Source organism: Balaenoptera ricei, chromosome 14, assembly GCF_028023285.1.
Source record: "Balaenoptera ricei isolate mBalRic1 chromosome 14, mBalRic1.hap2, whole genome shotgun sequence".
NCBI lineage: Eukaryota > Metazoa > Chordata > Mammalia > Artiodactyla > Balaenopteridae > Balaenoptera > Balaenoptera ricei.
This window is the reverse complement of record NC_082652.1, coordinates 47,488,780-47,509,386: the sequence shown is the minus strand read 5'-3', so window position 1 is coordinate 47,509,386 and position 20,607 is coordinate 47,488,780. Positions and strand designations below refer to the sequence as shown.

Here is a 20,607-nt window from a genome sequence, read left to right as displayed (position 1 = left end):
ACCAATCATACTGAATTAGGGCCCCACCCTTAATGACCTTAATTGCTTCTTTAAAGGTTCTGTCTACAAATTCTGTTCTATCACATTGGGTGATAGGGCTTCAACATGAATTTTGGGGGCACAATTTTGTTCACAATACCCTCCTTCTTTTCTCCCCCAACCCCAGGAATACCGCTCTGTGAGGCCCAAAGAAACCAACTGCCCTCCCTAGACAACCCTTCCCTAATGACCCTTCTCTATGACCGCATCAACTCCCCATACAGTCCTTGTCACCACTGATTGAGCATCAGGAGACTCCCCTACACATGGTGACGCTCACCCCAGAGTCCAGTCTTGACTCCACCCTTCCTCATGCTGTCACTGTGGGTGACTTCAGCAAGTGGAACACTTCTCTCCCAGGACTCACATCTTTACAACCAGGTCGACCCATTGAACTACTCCCTCCCTACCAGTCTCAGCTTGTAGATCTGCTGTGGTTCCATACAACTCACTTCGTAGGCCCTCGACCTTGGATATGTCTTAAAGCTCACTTTCTCTTCTCCAGCACTAGGTAGCTTAGCTCTTCTTGAGAAAATCTAAACATCTTTATTTTTTTTAATTAATTTTTATTGGAGTATAGTTGATTTACAATGTTGTGTTAGTTTCAGGTATACAGCAAAGTGCATCAGTTATACATACACATATATCCACTCTTTTTTAGATTCTCTTCCCATATAGGTCATTACAGAGTATTGAGTAGAGTTCCCTGTGCTATCCAGTAGGTTCTCATTAGTTATCTACATATAGTAGTGTGTATATGCCAATCCCAATCTCCCAATTTATCCCTCCCTAAACATCGTTAGATTAATACAACAATCAACCCATCGTCTTCAACCTCATTTAAGCATCACTGGAATTTCATTTTACCTTCCTCTTGCTCTGGTTTCTCACAGTAGCTCTTACCAACCTTAAGCCTCCAAATAATAATACACTTAATATGTGTCAGTCACTATTCAAAACGCTTCTTATGTATTAAGTCATTTAAATTTAATTCTCATAACAACCCTGGGAGGTAGATACTATTATTATTACTTCTCACCTCATTTTATAGATGAGGAAATTAAGGCACAGAGAAGTTATATAACTTGCTCAAGGTCACACAGCTACTAAGTACCAGAACTAAGATTTAAATGTAGGCATCCTGTCTGCAGAATCTCTTAATCACTGTGTGACATTGCCTCTGTTTCCTGTACATTTGGGCTCTGACCAAGGTCCTCTCTTACAAAGAGATGATGAAAGCATAAACACCATTACCTTCTTGTCTTTCATCTACTCAGTTCTATACTGGTAAACAACTTCTTTCCCTCCAGGCTCAGAACAAGAAATGCTTTTTCCTGTCCCAGGTAAATCCCTCCACTTGAGATATCCATCATATTCCCTCTTCTGAGACCCGGTTCTCTCAGTTATTTCCTGTCTTCAAATTCTTTCTTTCATTGGCTTTTTCTAGCTTCGTGATTCCCCGAAGCTCAATTATGTCAACATCTGCGAAGTTGAGTAAATTCACGAGAACTGATATATCAAACAATCCTGAAAAGTGGCATCCCAATGTATTAATTTAGAGTGACAGGTGTACCTTCCAAGGAAACCAAGAAGTCATTACTGTTCCTTTGAGACAAAGCTTAAATCTCATCTCCAAGAGGCCCTTTCTTGTTTTGTTGTTTAGCTTTCCTTGGGCACTTTGCATTTGCCACTGTGTGTTGCTATTATTGTATTTATTACTATCCTGTGACACCCAACTAGGCTGAAGATCTGTTGAGAAGAGAGATGATAGCCTGTCTTACTTTCTATGTTTGGCCCAGCATCTTGCACACAGCAACTGCACATGAGAAATCTTCTTGGTTCTTTCAGCATTTTTTTCATCCAGCACATATTTATTGAGCTGCTACTATGTGTCAGACATTGTTCTAGATTTTGGGGAGTCAGTAGTGTATAAAACAATGAATCTGATTGCATGGAGCTTGTGTTCTAGCAGAAGGAGATGAGCAACTAGGAAATAAATGTATGTCAGGTTATAATATGAACTATAGAGTAAAATAATGCAGAAGATAGCATTAGGGGCTTGAGAGGGGTTGTGGCATTATTTTTACAGAAAGAGTCAGAGATAGCTCTGATAAGGTAAAATTTGAGTGGAGACCTGAATGCACTGAGGGAGCAAAGGACTGGCTTTATCAGCATGAATATTTATGAAGCTGCTGGTTTAGGCCATCTGACACCACTAACCAGCCACATCATTTTTTTTTTTTAATATTTACAAAAGTTGAAATAATTTTACAATGAACAATTGTAATACCATTACATTGTTTACTGTGTAAACAATACCACCACCTAGATTCTACCACCAACATTTTGCTTTATCACACATCTCTCTGCCCATCTTCTAGTCATCCATCAAGTCATCTTTTTTTTTTGATACATTTGAAAGTAAATTGAAGACATTTGAATAGTTTCCCCTAAATACTTCAGCATACATAGCATTAGTTCAATTTTTTTTTAGTTTTATTTTTCCTGTACGTAAAATGAAATGCACAAATCTTAAGTATGCATACACCTGTATAACCCAAATTCTGATCAGGATATAGCACATTACTTTCACCTCAGAAATTTCCCTCATGTCTCATCCCATTAATCCCTGTGACCTACAGGCAACCACTGTTCTACTTCTTACCACCAAAGATTAGTTTTGCCTGTACTAGAACAGCATATAAATGGAATTATACAATATATGCTCTTTTCGGGCAAGGCTTTTTTCACTCATAATGTTTTTGAGATTCGTCCATGTTGTTGCCTGTATCAGTAACTTTACTTCGTCTAAAACTCTTGTCTGGTGGTTCTCAATCAAGGGCAATTTTGGCCCCAGAAGACGGTTAACAATGTCCGGAGACATTTTTATTTTTGGGGGGGGCCACGTTGTGTGGCTTGTGGGATCTTAGTTCCCTGACCAGGGATTGAACCCGGGCCCTGGCAGTAAGAGTGCCGAACCCTAACCACTGGACCACCAGGGGATTCCCTGGAGACATTTTTGGATGTCACCCTGTGTGGGTTGTTACTGGCATGTAGTGGTTAGAGGCCAAGGATGCTGCTGAATGTTTGGTCCTGCAAGGACAGCTCCCTCCCCTCACTTGACTCCAAAGAATTATCCAGGTCCAGATGTCTGTAGTAGTAAGGTGGAGAAACCCTGCTCTAGCCAGATATAAAGCATGAATGGGCATCTTTCCATCCAGTCAGTATCTTCTGTCAGTTATCATTGATCAACTAAGGTATTAAATCTGGATCTTTGCTTGGTGTTAGTTTTCTTGGGATATTTTACATTTTATAAAAGGACAACATTTTAACAAAAATAATTTTTCTTTCAGAGTGGAAAATCCATTCATCATAGCAGACCCAGGTAAGAGGAAATTTGGGTATGATTCTTTCCTGGGATTCATCAAATCCTATTGCATTCAGACTTCTTGGAAAACCCAGGCTGGGCCCAAACTACACTAGCCTCTAGGAACGACCAGAGCAGATGCAAGTTAGAACTTCCTTTTCCCTTCCCTTCCCTTCCCTTCCTTTTTTCGATATCCCTATGAGCATGGGGAGTGACTAAAGTGGCCACTTGATTGAGAGAAGGTTCTGGATGTTTCTTGGTTTCATTTTTTTCCCGTTCAGAGCAATACTCCAAGAACAGAAGCAAACTGGTTGTAGGGAGGAAGAAGCAGACAGTACTTTGAAATGTTCTGCTGCACTTTTCAAACAAAAGTCATTGACTACCATACAGAGAAAATGAGATTCATAGAAATGTATTGGAGAGCAGTTACATTAAGTGTCTCATAAATTTAATGGCTACTGTTTTGAACTACCTGATAGATTTTCTCTTATAGATTCTGCCATGAGGCTGAATTTCTTGTTTCAACAAGAGCCGTGATTAGCATTCGCATAGCTCCCAGGTACCTCTGAAAGTGGGGTAAAAACAGAATAGAACAGTCCTCTTAAGAATCAGCTGCCATTTTTGCATTTACAAACAAATTTTAGGATTCACTTGTCAATTTCCACACACATACAGTGATTGAACTGAATTTATAAATAAATTTGGTGAGAATTGATATCTTTACACTATTGTTTTGTAATCCATGGACATGATATATTCCTCCATTTGCTCAGTTCTTCTTTAGCCTTTTAAAATAACGTTTTGTAGTTTTGTTAGAGGTATTCACGTTTGTCAGATTATTCCCAGATATTTAATATTTTTGATGCTACATTAAATGCTGTACTCATAAAAAAAAAAAACACAGAATCAGCTGCCATGAAGCTCTCCATTTACAAGGTCTTTATTATTTCCATCTATGTTGAGTTTTTATTATTTTAACAATTTTATCTACGTTAACTATTTTAAACATTAATGAGCAAAATTAATAAAATCATGGGTGTAAATGCCATATTTGTAACTTTGGATTTTACTTTCATTGTGTCTCTGACTCTCCTTGTGTATAAATATAATGCAATCTGATTTTTGGTAATCAGTAGTTTTTAATTATGATTTTTTTACATGAGTATATTGTAAGTTAAACAGTATACTTATAAACAAATAATGTAATATAATGATATATGAAATACATAGGGGAACAAATCACAATAAGCCTGTTGTATAGTAGTATCTGTTATCTAACATTTACATTCACATAGTTGAAAAATAACTTCCTTGAAAATATCAGTATGTTTCTTCATAAGTCAAAGTTCTGTCAGCTGATGCCCTTTCTCTTCTTATTTTCCAGAGCCTCTTCCCCTAGTAGCCCCTCAAGAAACTTCTAACAGGAACCAAATGTGGTCAGCTATTGCTCACCAACATTCTTTTCCTTATAGTTTAGTTAAGGAGTTAATAATCTCCTTAAGTCAAATATATATCTTTTGGCACAATTAGCTTCTTACCCTGAGGGGTCCAAGTGATATTTTCCTCACAGATTCTTTCAGAAATGCCATTACTGGTCACAAATTCCAGATGAGAACATTGTCTTTCTTCTACACAGTAGTATTAAATTGATTTGCTAGGGCTGCTATAACAAAGTTTCACAAATGGCTGGCTCAAATAACAAAATTTTATTGTCTCACAGTTCTGGAGGCTGGAAGTCTGAAATAAGGTTTTGGCAGGTTGCTTACTTCAGAGGCTGTGAGAGAAGAATCTGTTCTAGGCCTTTCGCCTTGGCCTGTAGATAGCCATCTTCATGTTCACATGGCATTCTGCCTGCATGTGTAGATGACTCCAAATTTCCCCTTTTTATAAGGATACCAGTCATATTGGATTAGGGCCCCGCCTAATGACATCATTTTAACTTGATTACCTTTGTAAAGACCCTGACTCCAACTAAGGTGACATTCTGAGGTACTAGGGTTTAGCAGTTCAACATATCAATTTTTTTTGGGGGGGGGGAGGGGCACAATTCAACCTTATGGTCAATGACAAGTGTCATTTTCTAAACTTCCTGAGAACTCTTATAGAGCTCAACACCTATTCATACCAAATAATATACATGTAGATTAAAACAGTTCATAGACAATTTTTAAAACTACTCAGTTGAACACAATAAACATCTCACACAATTGGTGTTTTATCACAAGACCAAACATATTAAGAAAATAGAACAAAGATTTAAACATAGATAATTCTATTTTCAAACAACATTCTTTTATTGTCATATAGAGAATGATTACAGAAGAGAGCCTTTTAAAAATCTTTGTTTAACAACTTTATTAATGTATAACTGGCACATAATAAACTGTACATATTTAGAGTGTACAATTTGGTAAGTTTTACACAAGTGTATACACCTGTGAAGCCATCATCAGAATCAAGATAATGAATGTATTCTTTACCCCGTCCACCAAGATTTCCCCAGGCCCCTTTGTCATTTCTCCTTCCTGTTGTTCCTCAACTGCTCTATCCCCAAGGCAACCACTTATCTGCTTTCTGTCATTATACATTAGTTTGCATTTCCTATGATTTTATATAAGTGGAATCATAAGTACATAGTCTTTTTTGTCTGCTTTTTTTCACTTAGCATAATTACATTGAAATTCATCCATGTTGTTGTCTGTATCAACTGCTAATTTCTTCTTCTTGCTGAGTAGTATATTCCAATTTTTGTGTACACTATAGTTTATCCATTCTCCTGTAGATGGACATTTAGGTCATTTCCAGATTTTGGCTATCACAATGAACTTTAGCTAATAGCTATGAACATTTGTGTACAAGTCTTTCAACGGACATATATTTTCATTTCTGTTGGTAAAGTGCCTGGGAGTGAAGTGGCTGGAACATAGAATAGGTGTATGTTTAACCATTTAAGAAACTGACACAGTGTTTTCCAAAGTGGCTGTACTATTTTATACACCACCAGCAGTGTATGAGGGTCCAGTTCCTCCGCATCCTCACCAACACTTGGAACGGTCAGTCTTTTAAATTTAGTCATTCTGATAGGTGTGAAGTAGTAACTTGTAGTGGATTTAAGTTGGATTTCCCTCATGAATAATGACATAGAACATCTTTTCAGGTACCTTTGGGTCGTTAATTCAGAAGAGCTCATTGTGAAACAAAATTTCTTAGACAGATTTGATTGTGATTTTGCCTAAGTTCATTAATTTTCTAGGGGGCGAGGGAATCAGTAAAGTTCAAAGAGGAGAGAGAGAAAGAGAGGGAGAAGTGCGGTGAAAATAAAGGTATTAAATAGTTGGGAAAAAGAATGATTACATAAGTAGCTAATGTTTTTCAAAGTAAGAAATATTTGCAGTTTCATTTCATATCACGACTCTATCAGTGGTTACAAAAAAAGTCTGTGAGGGCTGGTCCCAGATGCCAGGTATGCTGTCTACCAGACAAGAAAGAACAACCATCTACAAGCAAATGATGCAGATATGTCTATGGTGCTGATCACTGGAATAGCAAAATTTCATCCTCCAGCTGATGTGCTGATTAGTCCAATCAGCCTGAAAGGGTGAAATGGGATCAGGCAGAGGGCAGAAGCGGAGGGCCTGGGAGTGCAGCTGAATTTTAAACAGGCCATTGCCTGTAATGATGCTTTTCAGGATCCAAACAAAGAGGCAAAATACAAAGTTCTTCCATTTCCCAGTTTGGAGACTATTCTTTCCCCTGTGATACTATTAGAGAGCATGGGAGAATATAATTGTTCTAGGTAATAAAGTGAGGGGAGTTAAGTTTCTGTGGATTGTCTGAGGAAGGGAACCTCTGAAAAGAGAATGGTGTTGGAGGAATGAGGGCAGCTGAATTACATGACGAGGTAGTGAAAAACAATTTAAGAACTGGTTTCATCTAATTTTTAGGATTTGGAATTGCTGTCTTGTGTACCTCTGTCGACTCCAAATGTCAGTAAATTCTGTTATATGCATGAATGCCTCATTTTGGTTGTGTGTAAGCGTATGAGTGTGTGTGTGTGTGTGTGTGTGTGTGTGAAAGAGAGCTATTTACTAGTTACCCATTGGAAGGTCTGGAAGGACAGAGAGCCGTATCTGTGTCTGACACTGGCATAGAGACCACAAAGGGGACCAGACTTGAAGTGACCAAGCCCTCACCTGGCGGTTCTGTGGAGCTGAAAGTTGCAAAGTATATCTTGACTTGTGCTGCCTGCCTGCACGGGAAGACTTTGTTCCAGTGTGAAAACATACAAACCGCGACTTAAACATATTTATATCTATGAGTTGGAGGCTGTTGTATGAAATCCATTTGCCAAACCTCGAATGGTCCATTAGGCAGTTTAAAATGTCCAGGAGCTGTATAAACAGGCTTTCTTGGGCTGTATTTGGACAAGTGGGACAAGTGAGGTAGGCACTCTTTGTGGCCTTGTTAATGTTTCCCCACCAATATTGGTCCATGAATGCTATAATTTTTTCAGTAGACCAATGGTTTAAGGCATGTACAATGGTGAGGAGTGGGAATTTGAGAGTCTCCAGTAGGACTGACTGGGTTGTTACTTGGTGCAAACCAGAGCTTTCTCTTTTTACCAAACCAACAATTGTTGAACTTCCAATCTTGTTTCTCCTTCTCTGAGGTCAGTTGTTGCACTGTTCTAACCAGTTTTCCTAAGTTGTCATTTAGGGAAATATCTCTTGGGACAATGGCAGAGGTTTGGCTGATATTGGTTTCTTTAAAGGCAGCGTTATTTTGAGGAAATGTCAGCAAAATGAATTTCCTTAACTTCCAGAGAGTCAAGTTTAGAATGCCCTGAAGTCTTAATAATAAAGCTAAAACACAGGTAAAAGTATTGCATCCAATAATTCTTGAAATAGGGGCCATTTAAAATTCTATTTCCGCTGGGAGTAAGGAAGCCACATTACTTCTACAACATTCCAAAATCATGGGCTATTCCAAAAACATATTTACTATCAGTTATAAATGTTGGCGGTTTTGCCCTTGGCTGAAGTACAAGCCCATGTAAGAGCATATAATTCAGCCTGTTGGAGAACTTATCTCTAAGTTCTAGAATGATTCAACGATATCAAAAGGAGTAGCAATAACATACCCAGCACAATATTTGCATTGTCACCTTTTAAATAAGAACCATCAGTAAACCATAAGAAGTCAGCATTACCCAATGGAATTTCCTGCAGATCTTCGAAAGGAGTCAGGTGATCTGTCAGTGTTAAGGAGTCATGAGGGACTTTGTCAGTGATGGAGGGGAGACGAGTATCCAGGTTAAGGTTATGACAATGTAAAAGAGTCATGGAAGAAACAGTTAACAAGGGACTTCTTAGTAGGTGAGGCATGTGACTGAGAAATATTGAGTGTGATGAGAATTCAGGAGGGCTTCTACTGTATGAGGTACAAAAGCGATTAAAGGGGATCCCACAGTGATGTCCTTGGTGGCCTTCACCAAAAGGGCAGTGGCTGTAATGACTCTAAGGCAAGGGGGTTATTATCCCCATGCCACAGGGTCCAGCTGCTGGCTGTAGTACTCTACGGGTCAGTGGTGGTCCTGTGTTTGGGGGTGAGTACCCCAAGGACCGTCCCTTCCTTTTCATGTACAAAAAGGAAGAAAGGAATTCAGAATTGGGATGCCCAAGGGTGGATTCATCAAACTCTCCTTTAAGGCCTTGATGACTATGTTGTCTGATTCTTCCCATGAACTTGTGTTCAGGGTTGTTATAATTGAGTAAAACACAGAGGTTTGACCATAAGAGAGACACTTGGAATCCAATTTCAGCAATAACCAACTAGCCCAAGAAAACTTCGCAGTTGGTTCTTAGTTTTGGGTTTGGGGAAACTCAGGACACCATGAAACCTATCTAGATCGAGGTGTAGTCCTTATCCTGATAGCAGATGCCCTGGATATTGAACCTGGGTCTGGGTAAGCTGCAATTTTCCTTGGCCATCCTAAGTCCCTTTAAGGCTAAAAGCTTTAGCAAGTGGGTGCTGTCTTCCTGTGAGGAGGCCCGAGAAAAAGAGCAAAGAAGCAAATCATCCACCTATTACAACAAAGTAGAACCTCTAGGGAACTTTATATCAAACAGATTAGCCTTCAGGATCTGCAAAAAATAAGGATTCTCAGTAAAACCCTGAAGCATTACCGTCCAGATGAATTGTTTTTCTTCCCAAGTGAAGGCAAAAACGTATTGCTAGCTTCGTCAACTGAAATACTAAAGAATGCACTGCATAAATTGATTACAGTAAAGAATTTGCTTCTGGTGGGAATGGATGTGAGTAATGTATGAGGGTTAGAAACAGCAGGTTGTTGGGGAGATAGCAAGGTTTTTTATTGCTGGGAGGTCCTAGACAAACCTCTACCCTCACCCTTTAGGTTTTCTCACCAGTAAAACAGGAGTGTTACAAGGATTAATTCTAGGGATGATGAGGACTTAAGCCTTGTGATCTTCTATTATGGGCTTTATGCCTTGAAGGGATTCTTTACTTACAGGATGTTGATTAATTCTGGGAAGAGGTTTTGAGGGATCTATTTGAATCTTGATGGGAATTGTGCTGTGAATTTTTCCAATATCATTTGGAGATTTTGCCCATAAAGAGGGTGGTAGCTGATTCAATAGGGACAAATGATCGGTGTTTCCAGATCTACTCTAGTACCGTTAGAGATGGAACAAATAAAATATGTCAGAGTCAGGTTGGCTGCTTTGATGACTTATCTCTAAGTTCTAGAATGATTCCCCCTTTTGGGAGAAAGCAATTCCAGCATAATCCTTCTCTAGGAAGTCTTGCCCTAACAAATGGGGCAGAGGAACTAAGGAGAAAGGGGTGTGTATCTCTCAAAGAGCCTAAACAAAACGGAATACGTTCAGAGACAGGAACCTCTTGAGGTTCATTAGAGATCCCCACGATTTGAACAGGGGTTGCTTTATAGTAGTGGGGGGGTTGAGGACCAAGAGTGTGGCTCTGGTGTCAGTTAGAACCGGAAGAGATTCATTCCCAATATGGAGAAATGTCTCTCCAAGCCAGTTAAGAGAGAGGATTGGGAAGAACCCCTACAGTTCCTTTGAGTCTTGTCATTGAGAATTGGGAGGACGATGGAAAGGCTGATTAGAGCTCTGAAAGTGCCTGAAGCATTTGAATTTTGAACAATCTCTTTTCCATTGTCCTGGTTCTTTGCAATAACAGCTGAAACTAGAAGGGTTTTGGTTTCATTTAGGGACTTTCATTTGGAGTTGAAGATTAAGAATTTTGTCAATCTCCCTTTTCATCTAGAGTGAGAGAGAGCTGCTTTGCCAGATTAACTGAATCTGGTGTGGACATAGTTTCCCATTCCATTCTGGTCCTTTTTACTAGAAGGGAAAGGTCCCAATTCAGCCCATTAATAACCAGAGTTAAAAGCTACCCAGGTGGCATCAACATTTGAAGGAAGACCTGAATTTTGTTTAAAAACCATCTGAAGTCAATTGTGAAGTCATGAACAGGTTCGTCAGATTTTTGTGTACAAGCCTGAATTTTGTTCCAATCAACAGGCTTTGGAAAAGCCCTGGAAATCGCTCAGTGAAGTCGACTAGTGAGTGCTTAAGCCTGACCATGTATGAGTTAGTGGGCTGGTCTCCCAGTTGTAATTCTAGAGACATTCAGGATTTTCCCAGTGAGCTGTTTTCATCCAATGTTGGGCCTGACCTTCACTGAGAAACGTATGAACTAGCTGATATAAGTCAGAGAAACGAGGCTGGTAAGTTTGAATGACTCTATTAAATCCCTCAGCAAATCTGGAGAATCCTTAGTTACTTTGCCTAAATCTTTGACTATGGCTCACAGTTCAGCTTTAGTCCAGGGACTATAAGAAAGTAAGGGTTTAGCCTCTGGATCCTCGGAAGGCTTAATTTTAAAGGAACAGATTCTGATAAATTCAGAGGAAAAGGGAGTGGGGAGAGTTTCAGGGGAAAAGGGAAATTTGACAAGAAAATTCATATTGGGGAGGACAGGGGGGTGGAGAGGAGGTGTAGGTGGCATAGAAGGGAAGGAAGAAGATGGTGCCAGAGGCAGAGTCTGAGACACAAAAGCTGGGGAAGAAGAGCCTGAGGCTTGAGAAGCCATTTTATCTTTCTTTGTTTGCCTCAGTTAATCTTTTTTTTTTAATTTTAATTAATTAATTTATTTTTGGCTGCATTGGGTCTTCATTGCTGTGCGCGGGCTTTCTCTAGTTGTGGCGAGTGTGGGCTACTCTTCCTTGCGGTGTGTGCAGGCTTCTCATTGTGGTGGCTTCTCGTTGCGGAGCACGGGCTCTAGGCATGTGGGCTTGAGCAGTTGTGGCTCACGGGCTCTAGAACACAGGCTCAGTAGTTGTGGCACACGAGCTTAGTTGCTCTGCAGCATGTGGGATCTTCCTGGACCAGGGCTCCAACCCGTGTCCCCTGCACTGGCAGGCGGATTCTTTTTTTTTTGAGTTTTGAGTATTTATTATATTTGATTTTAATAAAATAAATTTAATTTTAAGTTGACATAATTTAATTTTTAAATAATGGCTGAGTTTCAACAATCAGTTGTCAAAATTCCTGTAAATTTTGGGAATTCCCTGGTGGTCCAGTGATTAGAACTCCGAGCTCTCACTGCAGAGGGCCTGGGTTCAATCCCTGGTCGGGGAACTAAAATCCCACAAGCTGTGTGGCACGGCCAAAAAAAAAAAAAAAAAAAAATTCCTGAAAATTTGACAATGAGCCCTCGTGGGCCAATATGAACCAGCTCCAGCACTGCACCGTTCACCATTCTGCCTTAATGAACAGGACCAGGATTTTATCTGCTTTATTGGCAGGCAGATTCTTAACTGCTGAGCCACCAGGGAACCCCTGTGGCAGAAGTTTTAATGTGTTTGATTATGAGACATTGCTACAGTTCCTGCTGGGAACGTTTTACATTTGTTGAGTTTTCACTGTATTCCTTTTCAAAATCTGAAACATTCTGAATCCTGAAACACAGCTGTTTTCAAAGAAGAGATTGTGGATTTGTATTTGCAGACAATTCTTAGCCTTGACATCTGCAAATATCAACATTTATCAGTACCTTAGGAATTGAATCTTTATCTCAGTTTTACCAAGAGGTCTTTGCTTCTGTCCAATATACTTTTCAAAATTCTGGTTATCTGCTTCTATAGCTGCTCAAGGAGTGGCTGCTCAAGGTCACGGTCTTCTCATGTCTGTGCTTCCTCTTTATTCTATTTCCAAGTCTAATTATATTTTTTGTGGGGAAGAGTCACTCCTGTCGGGGTCTGCGTTATAAATAGAGTTTCCCTTTACACGGGTCCTGGATGTGTCCCTGTAATGCCATTGACCGAGTCTCCTGGAGTAGCATCTCAGAGGCTTACCCTTCATGTTCACTACGTTGTCAATTTCCCAAATAGGGATTCCATTAAAAATGTAAATATTAACAATTGTAAGGAAAGAGGATCTGGAGTTCTGGCTTGAAAGAGAGTGTTAGTGCTTCAAATAAAACATTGCATCATTGGTGACTTTGTTTAACATTGGAATTCATTAAAAACATGTTTCTAATTAAATAATTCCCAAGCTGAGGCCATGCTGGTTAACTCTGCCTACTCTATTTTGCATGTTAGTTTAGTTGCTTTGATGATACACATTGCTCAGTTTTGGCAGGATATTATTACATTGTTTTCTGTAATTAAACTGTCATGCAATATTGATTAAAAGTACCATGCAATGTTAGCTCTCTAAATTTTTCTCCGTTTTGAAATAATTTTAGAAAGGAAACATTGATCCAAATATTTGCCCAGTAAATATTATTGGCAGCCTATTATGTGACGGGCCCTCCCATTGGGAGCTGCAAAGGTGAACGAGTCGCAGTTTCCTATTTTTAAGATACTCATATGCTGATCAGAGGAAGAGATGTTAGAAACACATATGATTCATACTAAAATTGGGCTTTGTTGCGTAAGATACACAACCCTATAGGGCAGGGAAGGTGGTATCTGCATTTGACCGTTGGGTTTGCCCCGTGTAGAGCTCAGTCGTGGAGTTTCATTCAGAATCAAAATCAGTGTCTCTTTTGCTTCTATTCACATTTAACCTTTTCAATTAGCAGACAGTGTGCTAATTGAAAGATCACTCAGGATTCTAGTCCCAGCTCTGCCACTAACTTTCTGACTGATAGGGGCCCCATCAGAGTCACAGGCTTACTAAAAATGCATATCCAGTGACTATAGTAGATAACACTGTATCGTATAATTGAAATTTGCTATGAGAGTAGAACTTAAATATTTTCACCACACACACACACAGGTAAATATGTGAGGTGATAGATGTTTAACTCCACGGGGGTATCATTTTACAGTACATACATATATCAAATTATATCTTACAATTTAATTGCCAGTTATACTTCAATAAAGCTGAAAAAAAAAAAGAAAAAAGCACATCCAGGCTTTTTTGCAGACGCCGCCACCCCGGAACCTCCCGCGCTGCCCAACCACAGTCAACCCTACCGTGTTCTCTGACATCGCCGGTGGCGGCGAGCCCTGGGGCCGCGTCTCCTTCGAGCTGTTTGCAGACAAAGTTCCAAAGACAGCAGAAAACTTTCGTGCTCTGAGCACTGGGGAGAAAGGCTTTGGTTATAAAGGTTCCTGCTTTCACAGAATAATTCCGGGATTTATGTGCCAGGGTGGTGACTGCACACGCCATGGTGGCACTGGTGGCAAGTCCATCTCTGGGGAGAAATTTGATGATGAGAATTTCCTCCTGAAGCATACGGGTCCTGGCATCTTGTCCATGGCAAATGCTGGCCCCAACACAAACGGTTCCCAGTTTTTCATCTGCACTGCCGAGACTGAGTGGTTGGAGGGCAAGCATGTGGTCTTTGGCAAGGTGAAAGAGGGCATGAATATTGTGGGAGCCATGGAGCGCTTTGGGTCCAGGAATGGCAAGGCCAGCAAGAAGATCACCATTGCTGACTGTGGACAAAGCTAACAATAAATTTGACTTGTGTTCTATCTTAACCACCAGAGAGCACCCCTTCATCCCCGTCTGCTCAAAATATCCTATAATCTTTGTGTTCTCATTGCACTTCTTTGGGTTCCGTATTTTCCTAATCCCCCTCCAAGTTTAGCTGAATTGCAAAGTTAAGTTTACGGTTACGAAATAAAAACTAAACAACCAAAAAAAAAAAAAGCACATCCGTAGGTCCTACCCAGATCTACTGAATTAGAACACAGGGGCAGGGCCTGGAATCTGTATTTTAAACAGGCACCACAGATCAACTATACTGCATTTAAAAAGTAAAAATTTAAAATAAAATGAACAGGCACCGCAGGAGATTATTACACAGGCTGAAGTTTGAGAAACACTGGACTGCAGGGCTGTGTAAAGTCTTTTCCAGATCCACAAATTCGACGCAGTGGGGTTGCGATGCAGCTGCCATCCACATCTTCCTGGAGCTACCACACCCTGCAGCTCCGCCCACATCTTCTTCTCTTCAGTTAACTCATCACAGAGAAGATTGAAGGAGAGAAGGGAAAGCAGCAGGAGTAGGCCCCATGGGAGCCTGAGCCACTGGCTGTGTTCGGACAGTTCGCTGTACCTTTTGGACCTACTTGGGTCTGGTTACACATACAGCAGGGGCTGGCAAGCCACAGCCCATGGGCCAAATCCAGCCCGACCCCTGTTTTGTAGCTTGCATTCTTTGTGAACTAAGAATGGTTTTTACATTTTTAAATGGGAAAAAAATCAAAATAAGAATAACATATCATACCCATAAAATTATATGAAATTCAAATTTCAATGTCAATAAATTAAGTCTTCTTGGAACACAGCCACAGCTCATTCATGTACATTTTGTTTATGGCCACTAAATTTGCTCTGAGTGCCATGTGCCGAGGCTGGTCTCAGCTAATGGGGGGATTCCATTTTCTTTGTCGGTGACTGACCGGGGGTAGGTATGTGACCAAGGAGAGATCAGAGAAAGTCTTCTAGGGGCTCCAGGGAAACGTCCTCCTCCCTTATAAAGTGGTACAAAGAGATTTCCTTAAATCTTTGAACAATGTCATCCGAGGGCATCCTGCTTGGATTTTCTTCAGTTGCCGTCTTGCATGGGGAAATGTCCATGAACAGTGGAGATATTGAGCTGGAACTCTGACACAGCTGGTATATATATATTTTTCTCTCTTTTTTCCTCTCTTGCCAACAACATCAAGAATGCTCCAAAGTTATTGCACTTTTCTGATTAAGAACATTCTGGGTAAAATGATTTCTGACTTGTGGTCTAGAAGGAGAGAAAGTATGCTGTGGATATCTTGCATTGCAAGAAAGACAGAGCTGGGTTATTATAGGTGTTGACATTTCCTATGAGCCCCACTTACAAAACTGAGATTAAGTAACTTGCCCAAGTTCACATAGCTGGTCAGCATGGATCTAAACCCAGCAGCCAAGCTCCAGCACCTGTGGTGTTGACCTCTGCACACCACTGCCCTCTGCTCAAGGTCTGGATGAGGCCGATGCTCTCTCTCACCTCCCACCTCCTTTTCAGGGTGGGTCTGATAATCAGGCATGGACAATCAGTGCGTTCCATTCTCACGGCCAGAGTCACTGGTTCAGGTGGGATATGTGACACAAGGTAGGCCAGGGAGTCTCAACCCCAAGGCTTTTCTGGAACTATTAGAAAAGAGAATCTGTGTCAGATGGAGTAGCCAAACCAACAGGTTTTACACCTGAAGCTGCTGTTGGCCATCATTCCACCACAGAGAGAGAGCCAACACAGGACTATGCAATCGAAGGAAGGAGACAGACAGCTCCTGCTGACATATGTGAGTCTGCATCTAGCCAGGCCTGACAGCCTTTTCTTTCTTTTCCTCCCTTCCTTCTTTCTTTCTCTTTCTTCCTTCCTTCCTTCCTTCCTTCCTTCCTTCCTTCCTTCCTTCCTTTCTTTCTTTTTCTTTCTTTCTTTCCTTCCTTCCTTCCTTCCTTTCTTCCTTCCTTTCTTTCTTTCTCCCTCCCTCCCTCCCTTTCTTCTCCCTTCCTTCCTTCCTTCCTTCCTTCCTTTCTTCCTTCCTTCCTTCCTCCTTTCCTTTCCTTTCCTTCCTTTCCTTTCTTTTCCTTCCTTTCCTTCCTTTCCTTTCCTTTCCTTCTTTTCCTTTCCTTTCCTTTCTTTTCTTTACCCCCAAGATTTGCTTGCATCAGCTTGTATTTTTTCTTTCACAACCACAACCCATGGGTAATACAGGAACCATCAACATTCTTCAGCAGATGAAGACCTAAGCAAGTGCTGAGACCTTGGGGATACATAGCTGCATGAGAAGTGGACTGTGTCTTCACAAAACTAAACAAAGTGAACTGTGGATACAGTAGAGTGTGCCACGGGCCATGCTGTGGTGTGTATAGAGTGTGATGGGGAGAAGGGGTCCTCGTTTAGATTGAGGATTTAGGAAAAGCTCCCAGAAGCTAAGTAGGAGGTAGAAGGAAGGACATTTTAGGCAGAGGGAATAACAATATAAGGCAAAGAAGTGTCAGCTAGCATGTGATTAAGTGTCAGCTTAATTCTGGAGACCATGAGTAGTTTGTTATGCGGCTGGTGCAAGGGGTGCCTTTTGAAATGTGTTGGCAGATAGGCCCAAGGGTAGGGAGACATCAGATCATGAAGGACCTTTATCTTTCAGGTGGAAAATCATTTAAAGATTTAAGCAGGGAGAAAAGGTGGTTAGGTTTGTTAGGAAGATGATCACCTTGGCTCTAGTGTGGAGGATAGATGGAGAGTAGGCAATGTTCTCTCACTCATGAGACTGTGAACATCTCTCTTTAATTCTGTTTTTCACAGCAATCTGATTGCCAACATCTCGACAGAAGGGCCATAGTAAAAGTGAGAAATCAGTATCAATGTCGGAGAAAAAGCAAAGCAAACCAAACCAAAGAAAACAAGTATATCCTTTCAGCCCCCAGCAGGGCTACTATTTGAATACACAGCAATTAAATTTCGAATGAAAATCATTGCTACCAAAATCAGTCTTAGTATGAGTGTTGGAAACTCCTTTCTCCTTCTGTGAAAAGGTTTTATTTCTTTTCACTAAAACTTAAAGAGGACTCAGGGGTTTATAGGATTCATTCAGGAGCAGTTCACTATAGGAATGTGTTAGTGGAATGGGCAGTGAAACGCCATCATTTGATCCCAAGAAAGCCTGTCATTTGATTCCATTTACAGTGGGTAGCGCACATCAGTGGGCGGTGTAGCCCGGGGCTGTGACCTACTTTGCGGCTGATGTCTTCCACTGTTCCTGGGAGGGAGGTTATTTTTGTTTCCGCTCATCTCTTATACACACACAGGAAACATAAGCATCTGATGCTCCCTGAAAACATCCCGATAGTTCTAGGGCAAAATGGGCTTCAAGGTTATTTAATTTATGCCTCTTAAATCCTGACAATTTTTTCCCCAAGTGAATTATATGCAGTATATAGAATTTTTAACCTTTTACTCATCTTTTCCTTACCATCACTTTTTTTTTTTTTTAAAGAAAATATTCCAAGGCTTAAGTGGCTGATTATGAACTCCCAGCTTTTGTGCTCCTGGATATAATGTTTGTTTTGTTTTCCTGAAAGATTGCACTAAAATCCTCTTTTCTTGGTATGTGTATTCTTTTTTTTTTTTTTTTAAAGATTTATTTGACTGATTGATTGATTGATTGCTATGTTGGGTCTTCGTTTCTGTGCTAGGGCTTTCTCTAGTTGCGGCGAGCGGGGGCCACTCTTCATCGCGGTGCGCGGGCCTCTCACTATCGTGGCCTCTCTTGTTGCGGAGCACAGGCTCCAGACGCGCAGGCTCAGTAGTTGTGGCTCTCGGGCCTAGTTGCTCCGCGGCATGTGGGATCTTCCCAGACCAGGGCTCAAACCCGTGTCCCCTGCATTGGCAGGCAGATTCTCAACCACTGCGCCACCAGGGAAGCCCCGGTATGTGTATTCTAATTTGAAAAAAAATGATAATTTAAAAGACATTTCAGTAACATTTCATTAGGAAAACAACTGGGAGCACATCTTCATGGTACACTTGCAGGAGGTTAGTGATGTAAGAAACACCTGTAGTGTCTCTACCTTTTAATATCCAGGGATTTGTTGGCTTTTAGTTATCCTTGGATTAGTCTGGTTTTAATTTTATCTGGCTTATTTAGAAGCTATTGCCATGCTTGTTTAAAAGGAAGTCTTCTCACATATTAGGCAGTCATTTTGTGGGAGTTTATTCAGACTAATTTTATGTTTTGATTAGGTTTTGATTATGTCTCTGAGTTCATCTAGCATCATGAGGCTTAGTTAACCTTCTGTCGGTTCAGTGGTGCCTGATATTTGTGAGCTAGGGAAAACCTTTTTCTTCCCATCAGAATCTGTAGTTCATGGCAATAAACCTCACCCAGGTATTCCTATAACAACACACCAAAATAACAGTATAGATCATAAGCAGTAAGGAACACCAGCTTTAGAATGATTCATCTGTTTTCAAATCTTAACTCCACTACTACAAAGCTATATGATATCAAGGAAGTGACCCTTGGGATTTTCATCTGAAAAATGGTGTAATATTTACTGCAAGTGGTTGTTTTGAGTTATTAATGAAATAAAATGCCGAAGAAGTTACCTAATATGGCATCTACTAATGACAGGGTTTCAAGTCAGGAAACTATTGTTATAATTCCCTTTTCTTTTTATCTCACCTTTTGCATTTCTCCCAATATCTTTCTAGTTTGGAAATGGAGTCTAGCTAACATTTATAATGTTGATCCTATTTTGATATTTTGGCTACTATTTCCTTTCAAATATCGAATTCTTCCTTTCTGGTCTTGATCTGTTATTTTGATTTTTCTCAAATGGTTTCACTGTCTGGATATAATAATCTTACTTTATTTTATCCATTTTATTTCCTCTACTCTTTGAGGTCTCTTTTTCTTCTTGACTGGTTATGCTGATAACTATGATCAAAGTTTCTATCTTTAGACACCAAATTTCATCCCATTTGCTGTCAGAGCCTCTCAGGGTGAATTTAGAGTCTACCAGCTGACATTTTCTTTCTTTTTTTTCTTAGAAATATTTTTATTACAAGGGTTTTTTTTGGGGGGATGCTGCTTTTTTAAAAAACTGAAATATTTCTAACCTGACATTTTTATTGAAGGATGACTTAGACTTGCAATCTTTACTGCTTTTATTTTGTATTTAAAATTTTTTAATATTTTTCTATAAATGCTTTAAATTTTTAAAATTGTCCCTCATACTTAATATTATTCTTTTTCTCAAATATTTCCAATGTGTACAATGTGATGATATACATATACCTTGTGAAAGGATTCCCCACATCGAGTTAATGAGCACATCCATCACCATCATTTCACTTTTGCATTTTTGGTGAGAACATTTAAGTTCTATTCTTTTAGCAAATTTCAATTATGTAATACAGTATTATCCACTCTAGTCACCATGTTTTACATTAAATCCTCAGACCTTATTCATCTTATACTGAAAGCTTGTGCCCTTTTACCAAGCTGTCCCTCTTTGCCCGGCCCCCAGCTCCTGGCAACCACTCTTCTACTCTGTTTCTATGAGTTTGATTTTTTTTTCTTTCCTTGCTTTTTTAGATTCCACATACAAGTGATACCATGCAGTGTTTGTCTTTGCCTGGCTTATTTCATTCAGCATAATGCCCTCCAGTTTCATCCATGTTGTTACGGTGTTTAAAGGACAACCACCATGTACACATTTCCTGGCATCTGAACATTGGAGCTCAGCCAGTGGGACCTAAAAGTCCCGTCCCTCACGAGGCCAGTTTCTGAATGGTTACACATACAAAAGAAACACAAACTGGGCTCCAGTGTTTGCCTTTACCAAACATTTCTTGAGAATCTGGAAACTGGAATATATATTGCATTTTCATATAATTGAATTTAATTTTAATATAATTGTATTTAATTTAAATATAATTGTATTTAATTTAAATACTAATACTAGTATTTAGATAACTCTTCCACTCTCCACAGTAGCTCTCCTATCTACTCCCTCCCCTGTCTTTCTATTCTACACGCTGCTCTTTTTTTTAAAAAAAATTATTCATTATTTATTTATTTATTTATTTATTTATTTTTTTGTCTGTGTGTGTCTTCGTTGCTGCACGTGGTCTTTCTCTAGTTGTGC

The 20,607-nt window shown here is 40.0% G+C and overlaps 1 protein-coding gene across 1 annotated transcript; it reads left to right on the top strand.

Annotated features, from left to right (window-relative positions):
* Positions 1-305: 305 nt before the first annotated feature.
* LOC132347350 (peptidyl-prolyl cis-trans isomerase A-like) lies at positions 306-14,452 on the top strand. The gene is made up of 3 exons (XM_059893787.1): positions 306-494; positions 1,487-1,533; positions 13,863-14,452. The coding sequence occupies exons 1-3, from the start codon at positions 306-308 to the stop codon at positions 14,419-14,421; spliced, it is 795 nt and encodes a 264-aa protein (XP_059749770.1). The 3' UTR covers positions 14,422-14,452.
* The last annotated feature ends 6,155 nt before the right edge of the window (positions 14,453-20,607 follow it).